The 14,132-nt window shown below is 47.4% G+C and overlaps 1 protein-coding gene across 1 annotated transcript; it reads left to right on the top strand.

The window, feature by feature from the left end:
* Positions 1 to 486: 486 nt before the first annotated feature.
* On the top strand, positions 487 to 1,413 carry LOC311202534 (olfactory receptor 14C36-like; the record flags this gene model as incomplete). The annotated part of the gene is made up of 1 exon (XM_084277117.1): positions 487 to 1,413. The coding sequence occupies one exon, from the start codon at positions 487 to 489 to the stop codon at positions 1,411 to 1,413; it is 927 nt and encodes a 308-aa protein (XP_084133243.1).
* Between the last annotated feature and the right edge of the window lie 12,719 nt (positions 1,414 to 14,132).

The raw sequence follows: 14,132 nt of genomic DNA, 5'->3' as shown, positions 1-14,132 counted from the left end.
CCCTGTGAGACTGGATTCCTCAGCTCTCTGTGGGGTCCAGTTTCTTCTGCAGGGAACAGCAGGGTGTGATCACAGAGCGTCCAGCACAGGGCAGCTGAGAGCAGGGCTGATGGACAGAGCAGCCCTCCCCACTCTGCACTCAGGGGAAGGTTTCACTGGCACTGCAGCAGCAATGTCAGGGAGTTCTGACAGGAGAAACACTCAGCTCCATCCTATCCACAGGGGATTTAGTCTGAGATCAGGCCATCCTTCTGTATCCTTACTGCTGCAAGGCAGGACTGAGTTCTGAAGAGCCCACAGCCATCCCTCCTCCCAGCAGTGGCACGCTCAAGCCAGCACAAAGCAGACCTCCCAAAAGGGACCTTACAAATCTCTTCCTTAATATAGAGTCAATGTGAATTGGAAACTGTTTCCCTCAGAGAAGAGTTCCCTAACTTCTCACTACCTTTTCCTCCTTGGACAGGTCTCCACATTTGACGGCAGCAGATGTCCAACAGCAGCAGCTCCATCAGCCAGTTCCTCCTCCTGCCCTTTGCAGACACACGGGAGCTGCAGCTCCTGCACTTCTGCCTCTTCCTGGGCATCTACCTGGCTGCTCTCCTGGGCAATGGCCTCATCATCATCACCATAGCCTGTGACCACCACCTCCACACCCCCATGTACTTCTTCCTCCTCAATCTCTCTATTCTAGACCTTGGCTACATCTCTACCACCATTCCCAAATCCATGGCCAATTCCTTGTGGGACACCAGGGCCATTTCCTACACAGGATGTGTGGCTCAACTCTTTTTCTTTTCATTTTTGATCTCCACAGAGTACTGTCTTCTCACTGTCATGGCCTATGACCGCTACGTTGCCATCTGCCACCCCCTGCACTACGGGACCCTCCTGGGCAGCAGAGCTTGTGTCCACATGGCAGCAGCTGCCTGGGGCAGTGGGTTTCTCCATGCTGTGCTACACACAGGCAGTACGTTTTCACTTCCCCTCTGCAGGGGCAATGCCCTTGACCAGTTCTTCTGTGAAATCCCCCAGATCCTCAAGCTCTCCTGCTCAGATGCCTACCTCAGGGAGATTGCTGTCATTGTGGTCAGTGCCTGTTTAGCTTTTGGGTGTTTTGTGTTCATCGTGGTGTCCTATGTGCAGATCTTCAGGGCTGTGCTGAGGATCCCCTCGCAGCAGGGATGGCACAAAGCCTTTTCCACCTGCCTCCCTCACCTGGCTGTGGTCTCCCTGTTCGTCAGCACTTCCTTCTTTGCCTACCTGAAGCCCCCCTCCATCTCCTCCCTATTTCTGGACCTGATAGCAGCATTTCTGTACTCGGTGGTTCCACCAGCAGTGAATCCCCTCATCTACAGCATGAGGAACCAGGAGCTCAAGGATGCTGTGTGGAAACTAATGACTGGATGTTTCTAATCAACAACAAACTGCTCATCTTCTTCTGCATATCACTGACCGTGTAACTCATATTAGGACCTGTCTCTATTTAGTATGGGTTTTAGTTTCTGTTTCTTTGTTTCCCTCTAGTTTATTTAAACTGGAATATGATGGTCCACATTCATCCCATTGCTGATACAGTATGACCCACACGCTGGGTAACGATGGGCTGTGCTCTCTTTGCATCACGTCTGCCTGAAAAGTTGCACAAATTTTTCTCTCTTAAAATTTCTCCTGACATTTATTAAATATTTATAAGAACATTTTCATTGCCTGAATCACTTGACTACTTGTCTGAAATGGAAAAGGTTTCCCACCATGACAGAACAGGAATTTCATTGAAGTGTGACAAACATAAAGTCACAGAGTCTTCCACAAAGTCCAACCACAGCCTAACCCTGCCTAGTCCACCTCCAGACCATGTCATCAAGCACAACATCTGCACACCTTTGTAATACTTCCAGGGATGGTTACTCCACCACGGTTCCAATAGCTGAATACCCTTTCCATAAAGAAATTCTTCCTGATGTCTAACCTAAATCTCCCCTAGTATAATTTCAAGCCATTCCCTGTCATCCTATCGCTTGTTATCTGAGATAAGAGGCCAACCTGCACCTCTCTATATCCTTCTTGCAGGTACTTGTAGAGAGTGATAAGGTCTCCCTCAGCATCCTGAAGACTAAAACGCCCCAGTTCCCTCAGCTGATCCTCACCGGTCTTGTGCTGCAAACCTTTCACTGTCTACTCTGCCATTCTCTGGACACAATCCAGTATCTCAACGTCCTTCTTTTAGCAAGGGGCTCAAAACTGGACACAGTACTCAAGGTGTGGCCTCACCACAGCTGAGTATAATGGAACAATCTCTTCCTTACTCCTGGCAGTCACACTATTCCTGATCCAGGCCTGGATATCGCTGGCCTTCTTGGCCACCTGGGCACAGCGCTGGCTCATGTTCAGCTAACACCCCCATATCCTATACTTCTAGGGAGCTCTCCAGCCACTCTGCTCCAGGACTGTAACCCTGCCTGTTGTTATTGTGACCAAAGCTCATGACCAAGCCCCATAAAGCCTTTGCCAATTGATCCAGCCTGTCCAGGTCACTCTGCAGAGCCTTCCTGCCTTCCGCAATTAGTGTCATGTACCAACTTATTGAGGCTGCACTCAATCCCCTCGTCCAGATCCTTAATAAAGATGTTCAAGAGGATGGGCCCCAGCACTGAGCCCTGAACACCACATGTGATGTGCTGCCAGCTGGATTTACCTCCATTCACCACAGCTGTTTGGGCCCAGCCTTCAGCCAGTTTCTAACCCAGCAAAGAGTATACAGCAGTCTCTGTTGGTCTGTTTTCCTTCCTTTCCCTCTGACAGTGCTGACTGCTATCAAGCAGTGTTTGGTAAATAGTGGCCAGGGCCCAGCACAGTGCAGTAAGCTGTGCATCTCTGGGAAACTTACGGCAATTTCTTTTCAGATATGCAGCCACTTTATCAGGGTCCTGTAACTGTTCAGGGGTGAAACTCCAAACCATCGGGCATGAGACAGTGCTAGTTAGTTGCCCATACTCTGCTACATACCCTGCCACTCATGATTATCTGGCCTCGGAGAAAGCTCTTGAGTGGTATTCATAAACCTTTGCTTCATATTTAGCAAAAACTGAACCATCTGCACCAAACCTACCAAAAGCAAAATGCTAGCTTGAATATCCCAGGGATATTGAAGATTTTCAAAAACTGTTCCCAGAGCTGTTGTATTTAGCCCAAAGGGAAAGAAAGCAGCATAGATATTTCTTTCTGTACCCCCACCATACCAGCTGCTGTTATTAACCCCTCCCTGTCCAAAGACTAGACAGGGCAGCATAATCTCATACAAATACTAGCACAAGTTCACAGTCATCAATATTACTGTGTCATAGACTGTTATCATAAAATACACTAAAATGAAGTACGGGAACAAAAACAGGACACGCAGCCCCGAGATGGTATAAACTCCTGCCAGGATTGTATACAGCATGCAGTGGTTTTGCTGCTACAGCTGTGACCACAGCCTTGTGAATAAGTATCATAGCATCGTGACCAGAGACTGCTTAAACAATAGTGCTTATCACAACTTTGTCTTAATTACAATCGGGTCAGGATCAAATCTACTGTTATCCCAACATTCCGGGCCCCACGTTGGGTGCCAAAAACACTGTTGTGGTTTTACCCTGGCTGAGAGCTGAGATCCACGCAGCTGCCTGCTCCTTAAAGGAAAAGAGCAGGGGAAGGGGGAAGAAGGGGGTGAGAGGCAAGGGAAGGGAAAAGGAAGGGGCAAATAACCCCAAAACCAAGAAACTAAAAGGCCTGTGGGTTGGGATAAGGATAGTTTACTAAGATAGCAGAAAGATAAAATATAACAATGCTGACAGGACTTTAGAGCAAAAATCTATGAAGCTGTTGATACACAATGCAGTTTCTCACCAAACCACACAACTCAGGCCATGCCACCCAGAGCCGTCCCAGAACCCGACCGTCCCCCAAGAACCACGCGTCCCGGAGCCGCCCCAGGCCTTCCTCCCATCAGCCCCCGATATCCTGGGCAGGATGGAATTGCCATGGAATACTCTCTTTGGCCAGTTTGTGTCACCTGTCCTGGCTTCGCCCCTCCTTTCTCATGAAGAGCTGAGATAGTCCTTGACTGTCTGACAGCAACTAACAACATCAGGGTGTTACCAGCACTGCTTTCATTTTAACTCTCAAACACAGCATTCCATCCGCTGTTACAAATGAATTTAACTCCATCCTGACCAAAACCAGGATACATGGTGTTAAGGATTTCCATTGCAGAAGGTGACCAGCCAAATAGAGTATCCCACCAGTTATATTTTCCATCTTGTTCTACTTTCTTTAAAATCCTTCTTATCCCTTTTTCATCATGGTGGACAGTTAGAAGAGTCTCCTGTCCTTTCTCAACGTATACTTCTAGTATACGTTGGAAATCTTCATGTTTTAACAGGTTTTTTATATTCTTTATATTCAATCCTATGGGAGTAGGGAGTACCGTTTTTGATAAAGTGAGATCAGATTTTAAGAATTGGTGAGTGATGATTGGGGCTGAATACCTAAAATCGCACCCCATGATAGTGGTAAAGTTACAGATACAATGGTTCGAGTATTGTGCCGTTTCCTTCACTGTTTCATCTATGGTTATTGTGTCACACTTTGTCCTTAAGCATACACACCCTTTTCCTATATATATAATTATTGTTTTCAGATTCGCCTTTGGTCGGGCCTCAAATTGACATATCTTTTGATCAGTATCTAAACAAACATCCTGAGCCATCATGGTGTTGCTTTCACAAATAAAACCTTGCTGTTCTTTCACAATACAAGATTCAAGGTCAACAGTTTGCCACTTGTTGCCAATCCTCCTAGCCCATGTCCTGTGTTCAAAAGGATACAACAAAATGTCATGATGATTAATCCCAAGGGCCACAATGGGCTGTATGGTTATTATTACTGAATCATGTATAGTTAACACAAAGGCTGTAACTGTTTGCGTGTTTGGGTTATATGTAAAATTGACCATCCTCCACCATGATTGGAGTTTTCTTTACATTTCCGTAGCACTGTCCCAAACTACCTTTCGAATCTCTGTGGGAAATATACCTTCCTCCCCTTCTCTTACTATGGATGCTGCTACTGATTGTATCCATAGCTGGGCTTGGATGCAACTAATAGCTAAGGCAGCATTGTCCTGTAGTCCACCTAGTGTTTCAGTGATGCTCTCTTTGCCTGCCCTAGTACATCAGTTGCCCAGACTCCAGGGTACACTTGATCATCAACTCTTGTGTCAATTTCTCTGTCTACAGAAGTGTCCATTAAGGATAAACCCATGACTTGAACGTATTGGTGATCATTTACTTCCAGAGTAATTTCCCCTTGTTTAAATTTAATTATTGCTTCCAATTGTTCTAACAAGTCCCTACCAAGGAGGGGCTTTGGAGAATTTGGCATATATAAAAATCTGTGGATCCCTATTTGTTTACCTAATTTATATTTTAAAGGTTTACAAAAGTAGGCCTTCTCAGCTTGGCCAGTTGCACCCTTCACTGACACATAAATATTCTCCAAAGGCATTAAGGCTTGATTCAAAACCGAGTAAGTTGCTCCTGTATCTACGAGAAATTCAACTTCCTTTTGTTCTTCCCCGAGCTCTATTTTTATCAGGGGATCGCTCAGGTCGGTTAGTCATTTTTCTGCTCCAGCCTCATCCACTGTTCCAACCTCATCCACTGCTCCAGCCTTGTCCACTGTTCCAACCTTGTCCACTGCTCCGTCCTCATCCACTGCACCGGCCTCATCCACTGAACCAGCCTCATTACCTGCTCTAGCCTTGTTCCTTGCTCTGGCCTTTTGCACTGCTCTAGCCTTGTTCCTTGCTCTCGCCTTGTCCACTGCTCTGGCTTGGTCTGCTTCCCTGGCCTTGTCCACTGCTCTGGCCTTGTCTGCTGCTCTGGCCTTGTCCTCTGCTCTGGCCTTGTTTACTGCTCTGGCCTTGTCCACCTCACTGGCCTTGTCCACTACTCCGGCCTCGTCCTCTGCTCCAGGTTCGTCCATTGCTCCAGACTCTTCTGCTGCTGCGACCTCGTCCAGTGCTCCGGCCTCATCCACTGCTTTGGACTCGTTCACTGCTCTGGACTTGTTCACTACTCTGGCCTTGTGCACTGCTATGGCCTCGTGCACTGCTCTGGCCTTGTCCACTGCTCTGGTTTGGTCCATGTCTGTGGCCTGGTCCACTGCTCTGGCCTCATCCACTGCTCCAGCATCGTCCTGAGCTCTGGCCTCATCCACTGTTCCAGCTTTGTCCTCTGCTCCGGCCTTCTCCACTGCTCCAGCCTTGTCCACTGCTCCTGATTTGTCTACTGCTCTGACCTTGTCCACTGCTCCAGTCTCTTCGTGTGCTCCATCCCTTCCCCTGCTCCAGTCTACTCCCATGTTCCATCCTACTCCCATGTTCCTGTGCGGTTTAACTTTGTTTTGATTTCACTTGTTTACCCCTTAATTTTGGAGGCTGGAACTCCAACCTGGGGTTGTTTTTGTTGTTCTGTTTTTGGTCTTTTTTAAATTTAAAAAGATATTTATTTATTTATTTATTTTATTACAATAAATATTTAAATTCTATAGAAAAAGCTGTGCTGGCGTGAAGCTCTTTGTTTGGGACTGGAGTGGCGTTGACCCATCAGTGGGCTCTGTAGCTCAGAGCTGGCTCCGGGCTGGACAGGTCTTGGAGCACAGACTCTTCCCTAAGGGATTCTCACCAGGCCTGAAGACACAATGGGGATGTCGTCTGGTGGCTGGAGGAGCGAGGGCAATCCCCTCCCTGCCATGGGAGGAGCTCTCTCTTTGGGGGAACTCATTAGATTTGTTGGGAAGAGAAAGCCAAACCTGTCTGTGCGGCATGGTGAGTGTGGGCTGGTCGGGACTGGGACTGAGGTTAAGGGGATCCAGGTGTTTCCGTGTGGAATTGCAGGGTGCTGCTGGAGAAGAGAGGCTCTAGGTCCCATGGTCAAGGTAGCAGGGAGGGATCGGCTCTCGGGGGGATGTGGCCTCTGGGACCAATGAGCCCTCATGGTGCTGCTCCTCAGCTCTGGTGGGGTTCATCTTTCGGGGCTTTGTTTCCATACCCACGGGCTACGTCTGTAACAGATCCGAGGTCCTACAAGAACTGTTACTCAGGGTTCTGTCCTGGCAAGAGGTGTGTCCTCTGCCCCATGACTGCCGAACGCTGTGCTGTATGAGATGGGGGACTGTCCCCTCCTGCTGTGGGGTGGTCACGGGAGGATGCTACTTGTGTCCTTGGGCTCCTACAAGGTGCTGAGACCACCCTGGGGGAGAAGTGGCCTTGTGACTGGGTGAGGAGGTGGGCACAGGACCCCTTGTCTCGTTAGTTCTAGTGCTGGCAGTGTAACTTGACAGTAAAAGATCCCCAGCGCTGGTTGTTCTGTAGCACCATTCAAAGGAATTGATCTTCCTCTTATTTGACACTGATGAGTTTTGCCTCGGTCGGCAATCCTGTTTTATCTGGGAACATGAAATGTAAAGTCAACACAGGGAATGCCAGGATTTTCTCTCTTCCTGTGGGGTTTGAAATTATTTGGGAGCAGATGCTAGAATTTGGGGAAATCCATTTTTGTTGTGGAAAATGGCTAGCTGTGCTGTGCCTGGAGGAGGATCTAGTTTTGCCAGAAATCTCTAGTGTAGCCATGTGTAGCCTTACATTTAAGACACAATAAATGCCCTGCTTCAGCTCTGGGAGGCTCGTGTGTGGTATTCAAACCCTTTGCCAGAGGTTGATCTTCCTATTCTCATGGTTGTCATTAAAAGTTGGTTTCTATTTTATCACCCAGAACCCGAGAGCTGGTGGCAACTGGGAGTTGACTTCTTGTTTTCCTGTTCCCACTTTTCTGTGCAGGTATCAAACATGTAGCCGTGTGCAGCCCACAATGGTCCCAGAAAAATCAGATCAGGTCAGAGTCTCTTCTGCTCAGGGGTCTTCTTCCTTTGGGCTCTGTGTCCCTTTCCCTCAGCTCACTGTATCTGGGTGCAAGTGCAGCTGCAGACGGTCATGTTGCGCCATGCGTACAGCAGCTGCTGTGCAGTATTTCTCACAGGGAGATCCCAAAGCGTCGAGGAAGGTCTGGTTGCTGCCCCGTTTTCCAATGAAGGAAACCCATAACGAGAAACAAGAGGAACCTGGCACCTGGAGAGGGATGACTGCAGGCTGAATATGAGCCAGCAGTGTGCCCAGGTGGCCAGAAAGGCCAATGGCATCCTGGCTTGTATCAAAAATAGTGTGGCCAGTAAGTCTAGGGAGGTGATTGTGCCCCTGTACTCAGCATTGGTGAGGTCGCACGTTGAGTGCTGGGTCCAGTTCTGGGCTCCTCACCATAAGAAGGACATTGAGGTCCTGGAGCGAATGCAGAGAAGGGCAACCAGGCTGGGGAAGGGGCTGGAGGGCAAATCCTCTGAGGAGGGGCTGAGGGAGCTGGGGGTGTTCAGCCTGGAGAAGAGGAGGCTGAGGGGAGACCTTATCCCCACCTATACTGACCTGACAGGAGGGTGCAGAGAGGTGAGCAATTGTTTTTGCAGCCAGGGGACAGGAGATGGGACAAGGGGAAATGGCCTCAAGCTGCACTAGGGCAGGGTCAAATCAGATGTTAGGGGAAAGTTGTTCCCTGAAAAATTTGTCAAGGCCTGGAACAGGCTGCCCAGGGAGGGGGCTAAGTCACCTTCCCTAGGTGTGTTTAAAAAAAGGATAGATGAGGTGCTCAGGGATCTGGTTTAGCTTAGGATGGGAATGGTTGGACTTGATGATCTTAAAGGTCTTTTCCAACCTTGTGATTCTGTGAAAGTTTAGGGAGCTCCCAGCTCTTCCTCCTCACCCAGTCTTGGGGCAGTGAAAGAATGGCGCTGGGAGCTGAGACGACGCTGTCATGCGTTCGTGTGACTGAGGCTCTGGTCAGAATCAGCCTCGAAAAAGCATTTCTTGTCTGGAGTGGGATAAATTCTGAGAATTGGGCAGGATCCACAGCTCACCTCTCTCTCTCTTTCTCTGTCCCCTTCCCCAGAGGTACTACACACCAAGACAAAACACTAATAAGAATGGAATACCAAGGCAACAAGCCACCGTGACGGTAAGCGTGGGTTCCTGGTTATTCCCCTTTATAGGACAATAGGGCTGTTTGTGATCAGAAAGCTTTGTGCTCCTGGCGGTGCTGACTCAGCGATTTCTGTGTTTGTCCTGGTTGGGTTTTCCTGGGCTTCGAAACGCCAGCTCAAGCCAATCTCTCTGCCTCTCTTGCCTCCGTTTCGTTTGGGGTGCAGCTTTACCCGGGCACACGCTTGGACTGTAATTACAAAGCACCTTTGGAGTTTGCCTGTTGGATGTGTGTGTGCAAACCCACTCCCAGTTCTACACATGAGCAAGATTCTCTGCACCGTCCCCCAGCAAACAAATCCCTGCTTGCTTGATGCCCCTTTGTCTAACAGAATCAGAATGGACCTGAAGCCTCAAAAGAGGGATTACCAAATCCGCCACTTGCTCTGCCCAAAAAGCCACCTGCCCCTGAAGGAAAGAAATCAACATCCTGGAGAAAAACCAGAGCCCTTTGCTCTGCTCACCGAGGTACCGTAGCTGACACTGGGTTACCCAAAGCAGAGGCTGTGGAAAAGCTGCAAGGAACTCCGGCTTGGGAATCTCTTCTCGCTGTCCCAATGCTCTCTTTGCTGTTTGGGGGGTTGGGATGTGTTTAATTAGTCTGCCCTGTTCAGGTGAATCTGACTTTGTCCCCATTCCATAAGCTGCAAAAATCAGCTCTGGGATGATGATTGATTCTGGCTTGGAGCACAGAGCCCAGTGTGTGACGGAGCAGGGGCTGGTGCCAGTGTTTCTCAGGAAGTTCCCAGGGAAAAGTGGGGCCTCAAGCCTTGATTGCAGAGACACAACGCTGTGCAGAGCTGGGTGTGCCGAGAGCTGGGGGGAACCTCCGAGCCTGCGGGAGTGGGAAGCGCATCCCAAGTTGGGTGCAGTTAGCTCAGGGCTGGTGTGGGTAACGCCTGCTGCTCGTCCTCTGAGGGAACGGCACATCCTCTGCCTTCCTCTGCCTTCATTAAGAAATTCCTGAGCAAAAGAACAGCAGCGACTGCCAACACGCAGACGGCATCTCCCGAGACGAGCCCATGACCTTTCCTCAGGTGAGAGAAGGTTTCCAACAGCTCCAGAGCTTTTTGCCCCGGGTTTCTCCACGCGGATAAAAGAGCCGTGGGAGTTCAGGCTGGGGCAGGGGCTGAGGTTTTGTACCTCTCCTTGCGCGCTTGCTTGCTGGGGTTGGCACTTCAGGGTGGCCTCAGCAGGGCAGAGCTGCGCTCCCTGTCCTTTACGGACTGGGTGTTTGTGCCTCCTTTCTGCCCTGACTTCCTACATTAACAGCTTTCTCTCTCCTTCTCTTTCCAGAGTCACATGCCTCACTTCCGCAGGAAGATGGTGTGGGACATAATCCACCAGCAGCTGCTGTGAGATGGGCACTATTGTGATCACCTTGGGGTGATTCTCGTTTTAGTTTCTCTTCTGGAATGTTCTTTGAATAAGCAGCAAGCACACGACTCCACCCCTTTAGGTTTGAGTTTAGGTTAAGGAGTAGTGGTTAACTTGGTTTTGATTTTACTTGTTTTACCCCTCCCACCCCCCCACACCCCCCCCACACCCCCTTAATTTTGGAGGCAGCAGCTCTCTTTGAAATTAGCGAACGGGCCCTGAAATGCCAACCAGAACCATTGTGGTGACATCAGGGTTAAGAACAGAAGCCGTGACCTTCCATCACGTGTGCCCAGAGCCCGCAGCGCACACTGCGGCGGGAAATTATGTGAGCTGCTCTTCCCAAGAACAACGTGCTGCAAAAGAGTGTTTGCTTCCCTTTCTGGAATATTCAGCATTTACTTGATTCCTTAAACTGGATTTGTGATAACCATTGGAGGAAAAAACAACCAACCAAACAAAAAACCCCACAAAAAACCCAAAAGCCACCAAACAAAATTGTTATTTCCAACCACCCCAAACCCGGAGCATTGGCCGTCTGTGGAGGTGTGACGAAATCCATCGGGAAGTCCCTGCAACCTGGGGTTGGTTTTACTGTTCTGTTTTTGTCTGTCTGTTAAATGTGAAAAGAGAAATATTTATTTATTTTATTACAAGAACTATTTGAATTATATATAAAAAGAACCGTGCTGGCGGGAAGCTCTTTGTTGGGGACCGGAGCGGCATTGGCCCAATAAACAATATTTCAACAATCATGTTGGAGTGGGTTTTGGTTTTTTTTTCTTTCTTTCCTTATATTCTCACAGCTGCTCTAGCTCCTCTAAAATCAAAATTGAGTCCTACAGTAAAACCAAAATAACATAGAAGTGAAGCTGTTTTATTAGGGTGACTGTGACACTTCCCCTTTGAATGTATTGATAACTATACTCAATGCTTTCACATACTCAAATTTTGTCTTCATTGAATGTCAAATGGTCACATGATGGTGGATCTTTTCACTTGTGCCAAATGCAAATTTTTATTTCCTTTAAAGGGAGTTTTCTTCCCATTGAGCATAGTGTAAACCATCCTGAATTCATTTGTGGTATGTTTTGCCAATTTGCAACTTTAATCTAATTATATTTTTTTTAGTTTTACCTGCTATTGATATTTGATTTGTATTTATTTTCTTATCTAAGCTTGTTCACCTGCTTTTACTTGCCAAGTTACAGGTTTGTCTCTGAGTACTATTAGTTACCTGTGCTGGGTTTGGCGATGTTTTTTCTTTCATTCATGTTTAAACCTTCACAGACTGCAGAGCAAAGAGAAGAACAGATTTGTTAATCATGTTTCCAAGTTAACTTTTAAAGTCTCTGGATTTCCAAGCATTCTCCAGCTAGTGGGTGTTGCCTTCTTCACTCTGGTGTAGTGGATCCAAGCCCAGAGACAATCTTGATTGCAGTAGAGGTGGTTAACAATAGCTGGTAGGGTCCGTTCTACTTTCCATGTAGAGGTTTTTCATTCCAGGTATTTATATAGACCTCATATTCAGGTTGAAATCTGTGTATCAGATTCTGCAGTGTCAGGGGTTGATTCTGCACCACTACACTCTGTGGAGTCTGGCTAGAGCTAGTCCAAGAGAAAGCAAATAATTACAGACATCTTGTTTTTCTGTCATATGCACATTGGGATTGGGAGTTTCACATGGCTTTCCACACATTATCTCATCAGGACTCACTGACACTTCACTCCAGGGTTTTACGCATAACAATGCCAGTGGAAGTGCCTGAGGCCCTTTCAATTTGGCTTCCTGACAGATTTGCTAATTTGATTCATCTTTTCCACTGTCCCACTAGGCTGTGGTCTTCAGGAGGCATGCAAAACCCAGGACATTCCTTGGATTTTGCACTTGTTCTGCACCACTGTGGCCACAAAAATGTGGTCCTCTGTCAGATGATATCCCAAAAGGCATTCCAGTTCTAGGAATAATCTCCTGTAGGAGGCAATTAACTGTTTCCTTAGCTCGATTTGTGTGACAGGGAAAGGTTTCCAGCCATCCATAAAAAGTATTCACCCCAACCAAAACATCCTTACAGCCGTTACATTTATGTAACGAAAGAATTAATTTGCCAATAGTCTCCCAGTTCCTCTCTGGTTTTTAACTCACCCATTGGAATTTTCTTTTGTACTACTGGATTGTTTCTTTAAACACACCTCACCCTTTGCTGTTGCTGATTTGTCCCTTTCTAACATTCACACTGACACTATGTGGCCTTTGAAAAACTTCACTAGGGCTTTTGCACCCCAGTGACACTCCTGATGTCTTGTTCATAATATTTCTCTCATCATTAAGGGAGGCAGTATTACCTGACTCTTGAGAGTTGTCCCCCATCCTTCTGAATTTTTATTTTTTTGCTATTTGTATGTTTTCAGTTTGATGTGTTTTACAGGGCAGGATTGCTACTTGGACCTGTTCTTGAACCACCAACAAGAACTGTAAAATTTCCTTTTGATGCTTAATATTTGCCCCCTGGGAGGACAACAGTCCTTGTTCTTTCCACAGGGTTCCATGGACATAAACTGCTCCAAAGGCATATTTTGAGTCTGTCCATGTATTTACTTTATTTCCTTTACTCAGTTCCAGCACTATTGTCAATGCAGTCGGTTTGCTGTCTGTGCAGCAGCTCTATTGGGTAATGTGTTTGCTTCTATCACCGTGTTCTCAGTGGTTGCCGCATATCCGACGTGTCAAGTTCCTTTCTGAACAAAGTTGTGCCATCATTAAACAACTCCCATCCAGCATCTTCATCAGGAATGCCCTTCAAATCCTCTCACCTGGAGTATGTATGTTCAATGGTCACAATACAGTCATGTTTAGGTTGTTCTTCCTCCCGTGCAGCACCCAAGAAAACTGCAGGATTCACAAGGTTAGTTGTTTTCAAGGTTACATCATTTTGTTCTGTAAGAATTGCCTGGTATTTCAACATCCTGCTAGGGGATAATCAATGTGTCCCCTTTTGTTCCAACACTGTGACCACTATGTTGGACATAGACTGTGATGGTTCTTGCCACTGCTTGTAGGCAAGAGGCTCATCGTTTGCTTACTGAGTCCACTTGCTTGGAAAAGTATCCCACTGGTGTTTTCCAGCTTCCCATTCTCTGGGTCAGAACTCCCAAAGCAAGATGTTGCCATTTGTGGACAAACAATTGGAAGTCTTCAGTTAAGTTTGGTAATCCCAAGGTTGGTGCTGTCATCAAGGTTAGTTTAAGTTTCCAAAAAGCCTTTTGTTAGTGTCTATTACACATAAAAGGGGGAGACTCCTGGGCTTCATAGAGTGGTTTGGCTGTTAGGCCATAATGCCTGATCCAGAGCCGACACCATCCTGCCATTCCCATAGTGGGGTTCTTGGGGTGGATATGGGAGCAATTGGGAAGGGAAAGGGGAGGTTTAGGGCAGTAATATGGTGCTATACTTTCTGGCTATACCAGCGCCCACCTTCCAACCTGTTAAATGTCCAGCAGTACATCCCAAGCAAAAGGTGCGAAGGATGAAAGATGTTCCTGGCCTGAAGCCTTCCCAGGGAGTGGACAGGAAGCTGCAGATTCCTACAAGGGGAACAACCCAAGTATTCCTTGACATAATTTTCTG

This window comes from Gallinula chloropus, assembly GCF_964237585.1.
Source record: "Gallinula chloropus genome assembly, chromosome: 30".
Lineage (NCBI taxonomy): Eukaryota > Metazoa > Chordata > Aves > Gruiformes > Rallidae > Gallinula > Gallinula chloropus.
The sequence above is the reverse complement of the archived record's forward strand: the minus strand, read 5'-3'. Positions and strand labels throughout refer to the sequence as shown.